The 19,685-nt window shown below is 34.5% G+C and overlaps 1 protein-coding gene and 1 pseudogene across 1 annotated transcript; one reads left to right on the forward strand and one right to left on the reverse strand.

The window, feature by feature from the left end:
* Nucleotides 1-3,855: 3,855 nt before the first annotated feature.
* On the forward strand, nt 3,856-4,359 carry LOC125496477 (classical arabinogalactan protein 7). The gene has a single exon (XM_057392283.1). The coding sequence runs from the start codon at nt 3,856-3,858 to the stop codon at nt 4,357-4,359; it is 504 nt and encodes a 167-aa protein (XP_057248266.1).
* A 10,500-nt stretch (nt 4,360-14,859) lies between these two features.
* On the reverse strand, nt 14,860-18,783 carry LOC125499608 (blue copper protein-like; annotated as a pseudogene).
* Nucleotides 18,784-19,685: the final 902 nt, after the last annotated feature.

Raw genomic sequence — 19,685 nt, forward strand, 5'->3', positions numbered from 1 at the left:
CCACATCTTCGTCTTCGGACTCCATAATTCACGTTATTCCTATCATCTTGCTCAATTTCTTTCACCAAAAATTAAACCTTTCATATCTTTAACTTTAGTATTGTCATTAATATTTTTTTTCATAATTATCGATAGTAAAGTCAATCCATCAATCAGTATTGATTCTCCCTACTCTCTATGAAAAATTATAGTCCTTTTCTATTACTAAGGGGAAAAAAGTGCCCAATTTTTATTATAGAACAGGGTCCCGTAAATATTCAAGACGGTCCTGGTTTATTGATAATCTTTTCAAATAATCCAATATTGACATGAGATCTAACACAAATATAATTTGTTTATCTAAATTGCCAACTCTAAGGCCATATATAATAGATGTTCCTCACTTCCTCTATTAGCTTGATGTCAATTATGTTTATGTACAATGAACAGGACATCAACATATATGCATGCTTCTAAATTAAAGTCTTGAATTAGTGCGTCATTGTTTTATATGGTAGGGTTGCGTAGCCATTTCTAATACTAACAAAGACAAGTCGTAAAAGTTGTATAGTTCTTTACCGTGTTTTTCAAAGCTTTGCATTACTAAAGATTGTATGACGAAGTAATGCCTCTCAAAATGACCTCACAACAACAATTATATGGTGAACCCTCAACCTCAGTTTGTTCACATACAAACCGCAATGTATTTCTTCCTAGAAACCCTTTTTACTAAAGACTAGTCATAACACATACATACACACTTCAATTTTTGAAAGAGATAAACACGTATGTTTAAAGCTTCCTAAATCCTAACTATTATCCTAATACTGGTATACTACCAGAAAGTACCCACACACATTTAGAAGTTATTGGAGGTTGAGGTGATGGAGTAGTGGCATCGCTCCTCACCTCATATATATCCCTGAAGTCTAGGGATCAAATCTCATGGAATTCATTTGAAGATTTTCCTTATTTATGTTCAAGTGAGTCCCCTTTATCCTATCTTCAAAAAAACATCTAAAAGTTTTAGGGAAAAAAAATCTTATTTTTATACTTCCAAGCAAACAAAAGAATGACATACAAAATATTTCTACACATCACATGAAAGAATTTTGTGTCATCATATGCAATACTAGTAGTACTATATGAATATGTGGCAATGTGACTCGGCCATGTCCCTCAAGGCTAAAGTAAAGCCATGTACTCTAGGATCATCATAAATCTTGCTGCTGGAGTATCATGTTTGGAAACTTATGGTGATATTGATATTTGTAATAATGGTGATTTTTAAGTCCTAGAGAATACAAAGAGCTTTTGCTAGGTTAAAAACTTAGAGTTAGTTGTTTTTTTGACATCGAGAAAAGACACTTCGGCTTAATTAAGCTAACAACACTTGTTAGAGCTTGGGATTCTTGAAATGGACTGAGACGCTGACAACGACACATTAATACAACAACAAACAAGACTGACATATTTTCTCCTAACATAATACGAGAGTTCCGACGAGGGTGGAACATCGCTTTTTCGTTTTGATCCGACAGGAGGGACGTCACATTTGTTGATCATTTTCCTAGACTGTCTTTTGGATCTAGGATTGGGATGGACATCAACTCGTCCAATCAGTCTTCTTCGCCATGAAATCAAGCTTCTTTCCTTCCTGTCCTGCTCGTAATATTTGTCTCTACTTTGTCTTCCTGATTGAGTGGATTATCCGAACTAATGAGTTTGTTCTGCACTTGGACACATGCATTCAAAATTGTGTTAGTTTGAGACATCTATATTTACCTCACTATGTTGCATTTCCTGAAGAGCCATAACAATCTAATTGTCTTCCTTCGAACTCATTGACATCTTTGTTTTTGTTGACATCGAATTGGCATCTTTGTGATATTAGTAGGAATATCCCCATTCACCATGAGAGTCGGATTAGAATGATAATATAGAAAGCAAACTATCCTACTATCCTACTAAACTACTTAACACATGCTCTAATAATCTAAAATCAACCTTTACTAAAAAGCTAATTTAGTGAACACCTATATGAAGTAATTGTTGTAATATGTAGAAGAAAGATGTTTGAATACCATTTTTCCTTATCAATTTTCTTACTTGGTTATTAAGTAATTCAATTGGTAAACATTAAACAATTGCAAATTTGCAATCGACATTGAAAATACTATAGAGTACAAGTTTTAGCCTTGCAAATTAAGCTAACCGTACGAAAAAGCCTAAATTGCTAAGAATTCATCTTATTGTCAATTTGCCATAGAGGCACAATAACAAACATTCAAATAATCCAAAAGTTTCTTAGAAGACAACCTACATAACAAAAAAGGACAACTTTATCACTCATTAATCAAACCAATAATTACACTCATAATAATTTTTGTTTAAATAAGTTTATAAATAACTCACTATATGATCTGTAAAATATTTCCCACTTAAATGTCCGTTGGATTGAGAAAAAGAAGTAAGCTTAATTAATTAGTAGTTCCCTAATTATCAAACAACAGCAAACCACCGCCTAATAAACAACTTTCCCACCAACGTGCTAATCATAACGGTCCACTTACTTTAATTGTTTTATTATATATAGTACAAACATTGGAATATAATGTTTTTCCTTTTTTAAAATCTCCAACGGCTCAAAACAAATTTTATCCTCGTCAAACTAACGTCCACAACAGTCATCCCTGCATCCTCAATCTTTAACCGTCCGATTAACACGCCTATACTAAGTAACAAAAAGATCTCATACATGGACGGTTAAGATTTAGTTTCACCAAATAAATTCAAATTTTCCTTTTTGTTTCTCCGAAACTAAAACGGCTAGGATTGGGTGTGGGCCTAGACAGGTAACATGGGATGAGTTGTCAACATATATTAGCAATCTTATAATTACAATTATAAAAAAAATAATTTCTTATATATCGAATTGACTATAATATCGTTTTTAAATAAGTGTAATTATTTTAAATATACGACTTTCTTCATTAATATTTCTAATTATGTATTTATAAATATTATAATAAGTGGATATTATAGAAAAATCAATTGAAAAAATCTAACAATATTTTATTTGATCATTTTTCTTTCATATATTAGTGAAAAAGTACTGTCAAACTGAAGTGTGTGAATAATACAAAAATTAAAGTGTTATATATAAAAAGAAGAGTTTGTTTTGTAACAGACCACCTACTTTAAAGTTAAAATTAGGCAATGATAAGCCCAATGTTAAAAAGAGAATTAGTCCTATAATTACTAGCTTAATTTCTTTTGGTGACTAATTTAATCAATTTAGTAACTAGGTCTATTTTAATAATTTTTGAGAAAAAAAATAGAGGAAATCATGTCTTACAAAATTTAACTCTATCAAATAAAAATTATTATTATTTTTTTATTTTTTGATAAGGAGAACAAGCTTAGGCTAACACCGTAATCCGAAGACCAGCCTAAAACATCCTTTCGTGGTTATGACTTAAGGCATTCTTCAGTTTAATTTACTTTTACTAATTTAAATTTATTTTTTGAGAATATTATATCTTATGTTTTTTAATTCTTATTGGATAAAATTTTCTTTTCAAATTAATAATAAGATAAATTGAACAAACCTTAAAAGATAATTTTTGCATGAGAGTCCATTAAGTTATTGTTTTTAAAAATTAATAGAACTCTTCACTCAAAACACCTTCTAAAACCCTCCTCTCTCCGTGTCTCTCTCTCTATATAAACACCCTTCCCCCTCCCTTCCTCTCTTCATCTCCCCCACAATTCTCTCCCTTGCTGCAATTCTGAATTTTCTCATATTCTCTCTCCAACAACACCACCAAAAACAAGCACTTTCTCTCTCTTTCTCTTCAATTTAACAAAACAACAATGGCAGGAGCACTCATCGCTTCAATCTTCGCTCTCCTAGTAGTCTCATCCGTTGCTCAATCTCCCGTGGGAGCACCAGCCAACGCACCAATGACTCCACCAACAGTCGTAGCAACTCCACCACCAATGACCATGGCACCACCACCAATGACCATGGCACCACCACCAATGACCATGACACCACCACCAATGGCTGCTACTCCACCAACAATGGCCGCTACTCCACCAACAATGGCTGCTACTCCACCAACAATGTCCGCTTCTCCCGTCGGATCTCCTACTTCCACCGCATCACCTCCTTCTCCACCTACCGCTGATTCTCCCGCCGCCGGTCCAGGAGTCGCCGCTGGTCCAGGAGTCGCCGCCGGTCCAGGAGTCGCCGCCGGTCCAGGAGGAGCTGTAAGTCCATCAAGTGACTCAAACGACGCCGTTTCATTCAACAGAATCGCCGTTGTTGGTGGATCTGCTGCTGCTGTTGTTTTGGCTTCCGTATTGATGTTCTAGATCTAGAGATCTGGAGAATTCTCTCTTTCTCTCTCTCCACATTTTTTAGGTTTTTTTTTAGTTTATTTGATTTGCGTATATTTGTTTATTTTTATTTTATTTTATTTTTGTTTAAAATTGATGGTCGGTTGATGGATATGGATGGACGGTGGTGATTGTGGTGGTTTTGGTGGTGTTTTGAGACTTGATTTTACGGCCGAGATTTGATTTGTTATTATTATTATTATTATTTTTATCACTCCTTGTTATCATTGTTAATTATCACTATTATTTATTTTGTTACAATAATTGATTATCATTTAATTTATCACTGTTATTATTTTATTAAGTCTTGTTATTCACTCTTGTATTGCTTAATGAGTTTCCAAATTAAGATTAAAAAAAACACGATGTTTACTTTTAGTAAGTACTTGCCACTTGAGTAAGATAATAGATGTTGAAGAAAAAGAAGACAGAAAAGAGACAGCTCACATTAGTAGAGATGAGTTTAACATTTTAATGAAACTCCAAAATTTTACAGTTGGAATTGTTCGTGCAAATTTGTTGGGTTGCTAAAAACGCCGTACTAGAAGGAGATATAAGTTTAAAAAATTTAAAAATTGGGGATATTTTTATTTTTTATCGGTGGAAGTGGTTAGATAGAGAGATAATGTGAATATTTTTTTATTTTATATGTGGGTAAAAAAGAAATAGAAATACAGGTGTCATGTTAAGATGAGATTTGAAGTTGGTTCCCATGTGCTAGTGCTCTTCTTTTGGCTTTTTCTAGTCGGGACGGTTAGCTGGCTTTTGGAAAGAGAGAGAGGAGGAGAGAGAATATGGTGGGGGAATTTTTTTTGTTATTATTTTATTCTGTTTTAATAATTTTTATTCTTATGTTCTGTTGTGAGTTGTGAATTGTTGTGAATTTGTGACTGCAACAAAAGGAGAATATAGGTTTAACACCAAGACTTTACTAAAAGAAAGGGGAGGATTCCTTTGCCCACTATTTATGGTGCTGGACCTTTCTTTTTTGCCCTTTCTTTCTTGCTTTCATGTAACCAAGTGTAAGTTTGTTGAGTAATGAACGACTAACGTATTAAGTATTTGTTCGTTTTTGGTGGTTCCATATTAGCGGTTTGTTAGTTGATTATATTAGCTGGTTTGGTCGTGAACTTGTAAATTGTTTAATTGAGTTTTTAAAACTTGCATGCTTTAGGTTTAGTTGTTTGGAAGGATCGTATTTGATTAGTTACATACTTCTTTCGTTTTTTTAGATGATTCGTTTTGACTTTTGATACTATTCACATATGTAAATTTGACTATCTTTTGTAATTTGTACTTATTAAAAAAAATATAGTCATGTGGGATCTTGTTAGATTAATCCCAATGTATTCATAATATCAACTTTTTGTGATTTTTGCTTATTAATAATTAGAGATATAAATGTTTAAAATAGTGCATTGGCATGTGCGCTCAACAAAAACGAGTCAACTGAAAAAACAAAGAAAGAATAAACCTGGTAAAGTAATAAAGTTGATCCAAATTCTACAAATTCGAACTGAGACTTGAACCAAGATGCCATTAGTCACCATTGGGAGAATAACTAAGAACTAAATCTTGTCCAATTACACTATGGCCTTTGGGGCGACAATAGCAAGAACAAGACTGCATTAAGTTCTACAATTCGACTTGTGTTGACATGGTTCATAGTAAAATTAGCACGCACTACTACAAAAAAGCACAAAGAAACCCCCTAACCCCACCCCCTCCCTCTTCGAGACCACTTAAGAGGTGGGCTTTAACTCACTGGTCTCTTAGTAAAAAGGCCACTTCTTACAGGTGGTCATTTAAATAAAATAAGGAAACCAACTATTTAAGATAAGTGGTCACTTATGTATTGGGTAAAGGAAATACGAGAGAAGGAAAAGAAACCACTTATCTAAATTGGGTGGACCTTTTGAGCCTATTAAGAAACCACTTAGGCAAATAAGTGGTCTATTTGATTCCACTAAAGAATAAGGTGGTCTCTTTGTTTTATATAATAATAAAACTGTACGTACTTCGTTTTCGTTTTTATTTTTCCTCAAACTACATAAATCTTTCTTATTAAAAATTATACTTGTACGTAGAACATTACCATACTTAGATGTGCTTTATACATCCACCGAACATAGAATATTCATTCATTCATTCATTCAAAAATAATAAATTACATTATAACCTTCTTGTTTTAAGAGCTCTCAAAATTTCAATCGATATGTCTCCATCAATAAGAAAATTTCAAACTCTACATACAAAATTTCCAAAAACCATAAAGATATAGGTTAACTAAACGTTCTACTGAAAATCCACACTATTTTCTAATTTCTCTTCATTCGCTTGTTTATACTCATGTACATGAGCTCCAGCAAGAACTGAAAACCACAAACGATTATAAATTAAAAATAAAATCCAATAAAACAGGACCAAATACACTATTTTAAATTAAATTTACTAACTATCATCTTCTTACACACAGTACAAAATTATCAAAATCCTCTCCTAAACATGATATCAAGTTTTATAAATGATATTGAAGTACAACGTACTAATTATGTAATCCCGCGTAAATTAATGAATTTTATAAATATATTTTAGTATATATGTATTTATATTTAAATGCAATTTAGTTAAAATAATTGATTTATTTAAAGAGGTTGACTATATTGAATGTCAAAGGAATTATTTTAAGAATTTAAGGAATTTAAAATATTTTGTTAAGGCATGCTTTGAAAAATATTTGAAATACTAATTGGATTTGAAAAAGAAGTTTAAATGGGCTTGAGGAACCCAAATACTAATCGGACTATGAAAATGACTTCTAGTGATGTTAGGAGTTTTAAATCATCAATCCTATTCATCATTCAATCCTAATTTGCCTTTTTCTAAGCCCAAAAGGAAAACATACGTATAAATACCTTGAACTAAATATTTTACTCACACAAAAAAAATTCTCTCTCCTCACACACACACACAAATTGACGGTCCTCTTCTTCTCCTCCTTCACGTTATTTTTCCTTCTCCTTCTTCCTTTCTTCTTCACAAAGAAACACCACAACTCCACAATCACCACCACCACCACCACCAATCTGCTGTTGTTGCTGCTGCCTGAGTACTACGTGCGCCTTTCTCTGTTGTCCTCTTTCTTGTGTTGGTTTATTTGATTCTTTTCTTCCTCCTCAAGTTTTGATTAAAGATTACGTTTTTATGTTTTGTATTAGTAATAATTATGATTAGAAACTTTAATTTAATATTTTAATGATGAATCTATGATTATATAAATTATGTACTGAAAGAATGAAAATTCAAGTTTGATTATTATATGTAAATTGGATTTTTGATTATCAAAGCATGGATTTTTAGGGTGTTAAAGATTGAAAAATAATAGTAATATGTTATAAACTATGAAATTGATTTAACTTATGGATTAAAACATATTTAAGTATGTTTAAAGGGAGTTTTAATAATTTATAAGTTGCTGGAATTTCAGAAAGGTTGTTATTAATGGAGTTTTATGAATTTTAACTATACTAGGTAATATAAGTAATTGAAATTTTAATGATGAAAACAACTTTTAAATATTTTTAAAGGGGATTTAAAGTATTTTAAAGTTGCTGGAATTTATTTGGAGTATTGATTTTAAATTCTATTGGTTGTTTTAGGTGGAGATTACTTTGTAGGCGATTTTTAAAGTGTTAAAGGTGGCCTACCAATTTGTCTACACAAGGTACATACATACCTATGTGTTGTTTGATGTAGTATATTGATTTTATGAACGAAAAGTAATGTAGTATCATGTATAGGAACTTTGTGAGTTTATATATGATATCTATAATTATTGAATTTTACATGTTTTATGCCTATGTGCGAACATGTTAAGTATGAGATTTAGTTATGTATGTTTATTGAGTTGGATCATGATAAAATTATGTGTTCCCTTATATCGTTATTTTCACTACTCTATGAGGACTATGAGCTTATTTGGTAAGTTGCCAATTTATGCCTTTAAAAGGTAAGTTGGTTGTTGGTTAGGTTCAACAAATAAGAAAGATTGAATTAAAGAAGGAATTAATCGTGGGTTGTAAGTAATATGATCACTTATTTAATCCTAAGATAAAAAGAAATTACGTTGTGAATGTTTGATTATATGTATCAATATTGCTTGTGTGTCATAACAAATAATAATGGGTAAATCATGTAAAGTGAAACTTGGATAGTAATAAACTTTATACTGGTGCACGTCTGAAGTTGGACAATCAGGAGTTGGGGAATATGTTGAGTGAGCCATGACTTTTTCTGGGAATTGGATTGATCACCGTTCCTATTTTTATTAAAAGGTTAATCGATATCACAGGTCATTATGGAATACGGAGTCGCGCCCGTATTTCGTCTTCCAAAGGGAAAACTGGTTTTTAGAGAACACAACTCGGTCCAATAACTATTCCATTAAAGTAATAAAAGGGTGGTTAAAGTTTGGTTCAGTAAAAGTTATCTGCAGATTGTTAGATTGTTATGTTATTATTTATCTCTGCTTATCATTTATTAGTATCATGTTAGAAATGTTTATTTATTGATATGTAGTACTCAGCTTTGCTGATTACATGCTTTGTTTGTGTGTGTTGATCACGGCTTTGTCCTATTGATCATGTGATGACCCATTATTGGTGAGTAGATTCTTTAGTGCATTGACATCTACAGGTTTGCAGATGTTGCATCACGGGGATTTGAAAATGGAGAGCTTGTGTGGCAGATTGATTTAACTATAGTTTTAGTAGATATTTTATATTTAAGTTTGGTTTGATGAAGTTAACATTAATATTGTTATTTGGTATTAAAGGTACTTTGATTATTTATTATATTTCAATTCTAAAGTTTAGTTATATGTTTTCCGCTGTAAAATTCTGAATAAGCCGATACGTTATCACACGGGAGATAATGCTTTGATGATTCTCTAAGTTTTACATTGAAAATGTATTTTGGAAAAGAGAGAATTATCGGGGTGTTACAAAGTGATATCTGGAGCTTGTGTGGCAGATTGACTTAACGAACCGCGTAACTGAATAACGGTAAAGAAGCGGCAAATTTTAGAGTTCCGTATTTTAGAATGTCGTGAAGCTACAATCTATGAGTAGAACTAATTTTTTTTTTTTTTTTTTTGGAGTTTGTGTTATGGAAAAATTGATTTGAGAAGATGTTATGCCGTGTAATTTTTTTTGTTATTGTATGTAATATTAATGTTTGGTAAGTTCTTGATTATGAATATTTTTTATTGAATTTTTTTATTAGCAACTTTATATGATTGAATCTTATATGAGTTGATTGAGTTTAAATTTAATTTTATATTTTCGTTTTGGCAAATTTATGCATGAAACTGGAGTGTATTAGGTGGTCAAAGGGGCATTTTAAGTAAATTTCAAGAGGGACACTACTGCCCCCTTGGCTTATATAATAGAGATAAAATATGATGTAAAATTACTTTAATACCCTCAATTAAGTAAACCACCAGTCAACCACTACCACCACCGCACAACCACCAACCAACCACCACTATCACCACCTCACCACCTCACCACCGCCATTACACCCACCACCACTTGAACCACCACCCACTACTACCACCACTCAAACTACCACCACCATTGCCAACACTAGAACCACCACTGCCACCACCTACAACCGCTCGAACCATCACGACCCTCCACTCGGACATCCTCCACCGCCACCGCTTTAAAAACATAAAAAATAAATAAAGGGGAAGGACGAGTGGCCAAATCGCCACTCCAAGGGGGTTAAAAAAAAAGGTGGTTGGGCGGGTGGCCAAAACGCCACCCCCCTTGGAGTGGCGATGTGGCCACCCACCACCCCCTTGGAGTGACGGTTTGGCCACCTGCCAACCACTTTTTTATGTTTTTATTTGTTTATCTAGGTGGCGGCGGTGGTGGCAGGTCGTGGAGGTGGGGGAGGTGGTGGCAAGTGGGGGAGGTGGTGGAGGTGGGAGGTGGTGGGGGCAGGAGGTGGTGGTGGCAGGACGTGGTGGTGGTGGTGGCAGTGGGTGGTGGCAGGTGGTGATGGTGAGTGATTAGTGGCAAGGGTAGTCTAGACATTTCACACCTTATTTATACATATATACGCGCGGTGCTTACGAATTCCGAGCGTAAAGCAACCTCTTTTGGACAATATCAACGTATTTCAAAATATAATATCAGCATGAGCAGGATATAAAGTTAAAATATACGGAGTATCGTATTTATGAATTATTATATTCCCTTCATTTATGAACTTTTGCTACATTCTGTTTTTTTTCTCTATTAAGAATCATACTTAAAAAGTAGGTAATTTTGTTGTTTTATTTGTATGTGGGTATGAGAAAAAGAGGGGGAGCTATGGGGACTATGTTACTTGAATTAAAAATATAGCAATCTTTTATTTACGAATTAAAAGAAAGATGTAGCAATCTTTGGTAAACAAATGGAGTACAAAGTAAAACAGGCAAATAATGATACTTGTTTATCCAATGGCTCATCTCGTAAGCACATGTCGTATTTCGTATAAAATACGATATGAAATTACTTTTAACACCCATATTTAAGTAAACCACAACTCAACCACTGCCACCACCACTTGAACCACCACCCCACCACTGTCACCACCGCACCACCACCATCACCCCGCCACTGCCACCACCCCACTACCACCATTCGAACCACCACCCCACTACCACCACTTGAACCATTACCCCACCACTGCCATCGGTCCTAACCACTCGAACCATCACCCTCTACTCGAACCTCCTCCACTGTCGCCGCTTTTTTTTTTGAGGTTGTTAGAAGCGATCCCAGGCCTTGGTCCTTGAGATTGCCTTCTACCTCTATGGCAGTTCCTTGTATCTTGAGGATACGAGGTGCCTCCTAGAGCCACTGCTCTAAGGGTCGACTCCTATCACCACCGCTTTAAAAACTTAAAAAAAAAATAAATAAAAAAAGGTAGAGTGGATGGCCGAATCGCCACTCCAACGGGAGTGGTGGTTTGGCCACCCGCCCTTCCCTTTTTTTAAGAACTTAAAAAAAAGGTGGTTTGGCGGGTGGCCAACCCCCCTCCCCCTTGTTGGAGTAGCGGTTTGGCCACCCGCCACCCTGGAGTGATGGTTTGGCCATCTGCCCAACCACTTTTAATTTTTTTTTTATGTTTTTTGTTTATCTATGCGATGATGTTGGTGGCGGGTCGTGGAGGTGGGGGAGATGGTGGCAAGTGGGGGAGGTGGTGGAGGTGGGAGGTGGTGGAGGTGGGAGGTGGTAGGTGGTGATGGTGGCAGGTGGTAGTGGTGGTGTTGGTGGTGGTGGCAGATGATGGTATCAGGTGCAGGTGGTGGTAGTGAGTGGTTAGTGGCAAGGGTAGTCTAGACAATATCAACGTATTCGAAAAATATACAGTATGGGTCATAAAGTTAAAATATATGGAGAACATTTTTACGGAGTATTGTATTTAATGTAGTGTATAATATTCCCTTTTGTAGACACCTAAATTTGTGTCTCCCCAACAAGGAGAATTAATGACGAGTTTAAATCGCGGTGATGGACGGAATCGCTGGCGGATTAACAACTTGAGCCTAAAATAATTCACCGAGCCTTTCAGAGTCTTCAAAAACTCTCTCAAAAATCTCATAACATAGTCACAGTTCCTAAAATCATAATCACAGCTTACTACAACTCTCAAATTAGCTTGGGAGTCTCAGAAATCCCAAAAGTCTTTCGGTTTTGTTCAAGGTCAGCTGTAACCTTCAAAATAGCCTTTGGGAGGCTCTAATGTCCTGAAACAACCTTCAAGAAGCCTATGGGAGGCTTTCATATCCCAGCACAGCTCAAAATAGCCTCTGGGGAGGCTCTGATGTCCCAACGCAGCCTTTTAAGAAGGCTCTCGCATTTGCATTCAGTTCAAGATAGCCTTTGGGAGGCTCTGGTATCCCAACGCAGCCTTTTGGAGGCTTCCCTATCTTAACAATACTAAAAGAGCAGCCACGGGAGGCTCAAAACCCCAAATATATTGCAAGTGCAGCCACGGGAGGCTCAAAATCCCGAATATTTTACAAATGCAGCCACGGGAGGCTCAAACGAGTAAACTATTGGATGATGATGATGCAAATGAATATGTAATTAAATAACAAAAAAAAGGGATACAAGATATGGTGACGCAAAAAACTCCAATGAAGATGGGTAAAAATCGCGAATGGCAATGAGACAACCCATCTTCGTCGGCATCGCCAAGTACAATCACCAATTTTCTTATATGGAATCTCCTAATTGTCTAAGAATCTTTACAACAAACTATCCCAAATTATCCATTTTAAAGGGAATTTGGTCTGATCCTCAAGCACCAAAAATGTATCATGGTGAATTTGATCTTCCGAATCGGACCCATTGGAAGGAACGCAATGCAACCATTTTCAACAATATAATGAAAATATGGATGTCTTTAATATACCATATGTTATCAATGTGTATATGGATATGTATCTTGTGGGAAACCAGATAATACTTCCAAGCACGTACTATTACCCTTTCCTACAAGAATTTTACCGACCCACTAGGATCAACAAGGTTTACGGTAAACTCTTCTGAGATACGAAGAAGAATCTATTAAGTTTAGTTGATGACAAACTACATACACTACAGTGTGTTTGAAGGATGTGTTATGCTATGAACAAGGAGAGAAATCTAGAAATAAATCTCCTTAGGCAAGTATGTGAATGAATATAATCCCATTCCGTATGTGACATTTCCCTTTATATACTAGGGAAGAATTTACAGAAGAAAGACTGAAATCACATAATCATTCACACAAAAAGACATGCACCATTTCACGAAACGAGCGCTTCATCAGGAAAACTGACGAAAGTGGAGCTAGTGCTCCCCTGTGGAGAGATTTCTCCATGGCCCTCTCAAGGAATTGGTTCTAATTCGAACGTCCCTGCCAACTCTAAGCATGCACTCTATGTTGGATATATGGTAGTATATGAAGCTCATAGAGGTGTATGGGTGTGGAGATGAGGTTGCGTAGAAGGAAAACGTCATTTGAGACATATGGATAACTTTTAATGGACATATCTTTCAATCTATAAATGATTTTGAGGTGATTCAAAGTGGAGGTGATAGCTTGTTCCGAGAGCTTTCCAATGATAGGTCATATGTCCAATTCTGGTGAGAAACGAGAAAGTTATGACGGTTTTACGAAGAACTGACGAGTTTCTTCAGTGTTCTGTCCGCCCGCGGGCTAGGACCCTGCGCCCGCGGGATGTCGAGCTGCGGGTTACGTTTTTCCGGGTTTTTCTTTTGTTTAATGAGGGTATAAATAGGTGCCCTAATTATATGATTATTAAATTCATCATCTCTAAACACATATTTGAGAGAGAAAAAGCTGTAGAGAGAGTTATTGAGTACTTTTGTAATCTTTCTTGAATATTCATCGATTCCTAGTGCAGATTCATGGTTTTTCTCCCAGTTCTTGGGTTTCCACGTAAAAGTTCTGGTGTGTTCTTTCCTGCTTTATTATTTGATATTCTATTATTGTTTGATATTATTCTTAAATTGATAATCAATAGAACTTACACTCTATTGGGAGCGAGTGCTCTACTGAGCCTTTTCGTTATTTTCTTTTTTCTTACTACATTTCATTACATCACAACATCAAAACATAATCGTCACATATCATCAACGAACACATTTAACTACTAATGTTCCCACACCATATACCTTATTTTTCTCATTATAAGTGGTATATTCGAAACACGGTGAATTCTCTCCACACCCCAGGTTCTCTCCTATGCGCAATCCTCATTATAATATCATTGTTATTAAACTAAAATTTGACAACTCCATTCGTAACACTTAAGCAATAACCTATGTAATTTCATAATCCCGGTATTGATCTTATCAAGTCATGTACATACAACTTTGAGAAGAAAAGTGCCTTCATATAGTCGAAGCATTAACTCTTCACCATCATGGATCGTGGCTACACATGAAGAACTAATAAACATCATTATCGAAGGCAACAATCTATTAGTTGTCAATGCAGTGAAGAACCTCTAGAGTCCACCCTGACATATTGCTAGTATCTTTACAGATATTCAACATTTGCTCAAAATTTTTAACAAGTGGAAAGTCGTACTTAGTTTTATACTTCGCTAATAGCCTAATAGGGTAGTAGATTGGAAGGGGAATGTGGGACATGTAGCTGCTTATTCTTTGTTATTAATCAGTCTAATAATTCTAGTTCATACACCATCTTTGTAAATGACGTATTAAGAGTTTAATTTGACTTGCAAGGAAAGTCTCCTAATATTTCCTTTTCACCTATAATAATTAATAACTTATATTGCTATATCAATAGCACAATACTTCCCTGTTCATGTCGAATTGGGAGATTCAAAAATTTCATCGTAACAATTCTAGTTTAGACAAATTAAAATGACGAGCCAATACATATAATAATTTTAAATACATTATAAAACAAACTAGTCATATAAATATATAATTAAATCGTTACGTATCAATTAGGGATATATTACATGCATCAAAAGACATAGTGAAAAAAATTATTCATGACGAAACATGGATATTACTTTTTTTTTTAGGGGATTGATATGACCTAATTTAAATAACTTCAACAATCAAATAGAAAAAGCACTCCCTCTAACCTGGCCCTATTGGAATTTGGGCACCAACAATCCCAACCTCAATGAACCACTTAACTGCAATTGCACCCCAAAATCACAAAGAAGATGAGTGCATTCCAGTATTCCACCATGATCAAAGAGAAGAAAGATTACTCTTCGAGACGAGTGCGAATCCGAAATCATGTAGAGGTTTGTTCACGGGTGGTACTACTGGACAGTGTCACAGTGGTGGTGGAGGGATAAGTAACGGTGGTAGGAGTAGTGGAAGGAAGGTAAGTAATAGAAACTTCAGAAGCAAAAACATTAACAACGAGTTTCATGCCACTTGCGCAATGGCCAATTGTTCCACAAATGAAGTAATGTCTCCCAGGAGTTTGGAGGAGTATTGATGTGGTGCCTTGGTTGTCTGTGGTTATTGGATTTCCAATTGTGCATGTTCTGTAGTCACTTTGAGTTACTTCATCCACTGTGTGTCCACTCTCATAATTAAACACTGCCATCCAAGTTGTCCCCGTATTAATTTAACAGCCACATTTACTGATTTATGTTTCATAGTATTTGTCTTAGTACTTTTAATATATATGGAGATTTTTTTTATACATACGAGCCACGAAGATAGTACAAAGAAGGAGAGGGGAGACCTTGAACCTGTGACCTATCATTCACATCACCTCAATACTATATGAAGAAATTGACATGAATAGCGCAACTTTTACCAATTTTCTGAACATCTCAACTTGGATTTATTTAAAAATACTCTTTAAGATTTCGGAGTTTCTCAAGATAACCAAAAATTTTGCTTTCTTTGATAACTAACTTGTATACTATTTTGGTTAGTCCATAAATAATTATTGGGTTATTTTAAATGAAAATTTGACCCTACCTTCCTCAATTAACCATAGGATATGAATCCTCCACTAACTATAACTCTTAATATTCTCGCTTCAAATTCATATGATGTGGGATTCTATATCTTAACAATCAATCTTTCATTCTTAATTTTGATTCTGATATATTCTGTTTATTAGCTAGGACAAAAGGATCACTTTAGTCTATATTACTTTACTTAGTCTATGTACTACTTTATTTTGCATTCATATATACTAATATAGTTGTATATACTAGCATATAGGTACTACTTCACTTCGCATAAAATTTTATTATTCATTAGATATACTAGTTTAGTTCGTGTATATGTATATACTACCTCTGTTTTTATTTAGTTGCAACATTTTGACTTTCACGCTTGCCAATGTACAATTTCAAATCGTTTTATCTCTAATTGTATGTAAGTAAAAATTATAAAAATTTGATATTATGAAAGCTTACATCGAAACGAATCAAACAAGACCCTACATGACTATATTTTGTTTAACATATAAATCAATAAATGTGGTCAAATAAGAGAACATAAATAGTGCAATTTGTCAAACGTTGCAACTAAAAAAGAACGGAGGTAGTATATATATATATATATGCCCAGTCTGAGGATGGCAAGAGGAGCAACCGCCCAAGGCTCAGACTTTAACGGGTCCCAAAATCAAAAATATTACTTCCATCTCTTTGAAGGGGCCTAAATCGAAGTATTACAAGTGAAAACACTTTCAAAGCATAAAAAGATAAAAAAATTTGACATACTCTAGGCTCTAGCTGTCACGCACAATGAGAAATATTACTGCCATTCTTCTCTCCTAGAGGCTATGCATCCTAGCATTACTATTTAAGTTTGACTTTCCTAGGCAACTTTACTTTTACCCATATATTAGGAAAATCATGTACCATAACTAATTCAACCCAATCATTTAATTTATTTCAATCACCTAACAAGACATTTCGATTTTCTATAATGGATTCCTGATTTTTATATTCTCCTATTACTACTTTCTAATAGCTTCATGAAAAAAAAATGAGTAAATAGCAATTTTGTTTCTCTCTATTAGCTAACTGATTAAGTCAGAATTTTTAGGTAGTTTTTGAACTCAAAATTAGGTCTTGTATGTATCCGAGACCTTTTTCGAGCTAAGTTAGTTGATCTTTAAATTACTGACTCCAATTGAGTCGTATGAGATGTACATATCACTCCTTTTATAAAATTCCCTACATTTCCAAAAGAAATCGTATAAATTGTGAGCTTCAATCACAAAAACACATTTTATATCGTCTTTATAAAATTCCCTATATTTCCATAGTTTTTTTTTTTATAATTTCGTGAATTGTTTCATCAAAAGTTGACCAAAAAAATAAAAATAGATATTACATTATCAAGTTATTTTATTCGTAATACTATGTACTACACAAAAATCATAATTTACTAATGATCCTACTTCCTCCATTTTTTTTAGATTAAAAACTTTTCAAATCACGGACTCCTAGGTAATTTTTGGAGAGGATAGAGATAGAGAGAATGAAAAACAAAAGGGTCTCATGTGAACATGTGATAGGAGAGAGATAGAGAGAAGTTATTACCCAAAATAAAAATGTAACATCTAATTTAAAACTTTCTAAAATAGAAAGTGTAACATCTAAAAAAATGAAGGAAGTAATAGAATTTATAAAAAAACTAATATGAACATGGTGCACACTAATTAGTGTGCACCCGATCCATAGCACATGAGTTTAGGATAGTGTATATTGATATGATATAGTGTATGTTAAAATGATATAGTATATGTTAAATGATATAATATATGTTAAAATGATATAGTGTATGTTAAAATGATATAGTGTACCTATGTATAATATAGTATATCTATTTTTGATATAGTGTATCTATTTTTGATATAGTGTATGTTTCTGTAATGCGTTTAAGTAAATATTTTCCTATAGGATATAGTGTACCTAGTTATGATATAGTGTACGTAGTTATGATATAATGTATCTATTTTTGATATAGTGTACCTATGTATCATATAGTGTATCTATTTTTGATATAGTGTATAAGTGAGTACTTCTTAACCGATCACGTGCCTGGGCCTGGTCCGCACTATTTTTAGTGTGAACTGGGTCCATGCAAGACGGATTGTAGAATTTAATAGGGCCCCTATATCTCATCTCGCCATGGGCCCATAAATTATCAGGACCGGACATGTTAATATATATATATATATATATATATATATATATATATATATATATATATATAGGGGCAAGATCACATGAGAATGCTCCTTACATGAGAAATGAGAATGAATCTCAACCACACGATTGGTTTAGAGTTACAACACTTATTCATTAGAGTTATATCCCTCTAAAAAATTTTGAATTCAAAAAAAAATTTGTTTTGTTTTTGAATTTTTTTTTTCAAAATTTTGTTTTTGGAGTTACATCACTTTTTCATTAGAGTTACATCACTTATTCATAAGAGTTATGGCGTGTAAAATTCATTCTCATTTCTCATATAAGTATGCATTCTCATATGAACTCACTTCTATATATATATATATATATATATGAATTTTTGGATATGAAGAAATTCACAACTTGCGTGAGAAGGAAATTGAGTAAACTCACCTAGGTGTCACCAACGAGAAATGTCTTAGAGGCAGACCAAGCGGCATAATCAACCCCGAGTGACCAACCTCTTGTGTCCCCTACAGTGTATGTAGTGGCTGAACTTCGCACTCCCAAGCAAATCACCACTAACCCAAACCATGCCAAATATCTAGCCAACATAATGCCCAATTTAATTAATTAAGCTGCCTAATTAGAGAAGAGAAAGATGAGAGTGCTTTTAGTTGTGCTTTCCTATCGTGGGCAGATAATAATCGTGCTTATGTATATATAGACTATAGCTAGTGGTGGTAAACTATTACTTAATTTTATAATCAGCACGTCTGTGTCTTGGCCGGCAAACTTGTGCTAGTGCTACAACATAACGTAATGGCAGAAGAGAAAGGTTTCAAGACTGTGTCGTGGTAGGAGACCACAGACTTGAAAGCAATTACGGCCTGACAACGGTGGTAATCGATCTTTGGCCGGAACGCTCCGCAAGGTTAACACAGTAGCGTAGAATGCCACCACTAGCAGACTAAGCTTTGGAGAAAAGAACGAAACCCAGGAAAGAAAGAAGAAGAAGAGAAGAGAAGGGAAGAGAGTGTTTGTTTTTGTGTGTCCTTAACTGATGAGAAGGCACTGATTTTATAGAAGAAAATCAGGCCAAAAACGGACGGCAATAAATGGGCGGATCTTAAGGGATTGCCATCAATCCTGTAACGATCAGTCCCAGGTCCAAAACTTTAGTTTATTCCCCAAGGCACAAGGCCCTAGCTCGATTTGGGAGGGCAGCGCGCGTGTGATAGCAAGCCCAAACCAACCATGTCATCCAACCACAAAAGCATCTAAATACCAACTCAACGTAAAGAAGAAGGGAGGGAATATATAAACAAGGAGACATTCCCTCCCACAAGCAATGTGGGACAAGCAACAAAAGAAGCCAAAGCTTTTCCAAGCCTTAACTTCCAACATAAACAATCACTACTTTTAAAAGTCAAAAGTTAGCAAGCTCAGTTGTTTGAAGCTTTAGAAAAACTTTTTTTTTTCTTTATCAATTCCAAATTTTAACAGAGCATCCACTCTTTCTCATTTTTCCTTTAATTTTTCTAACTTTTATATAATATGTATATCATACTCACTA

The sequence above is a fragment of the Beta vulgaris genome, chromosome 1, assembly GCF_026745355.1.
Source record: "Beta vulgaris subsp. vulgaris cultivar EL10 chromosome 1, EL10.2, whole genome shotgun sequence".
NCBI lineage: Eukaryota > Viridiplantae > Streptophyta > Magnoliopsida > Caryophyllales > Amaranthaceae > Beta > Beta vulgaris.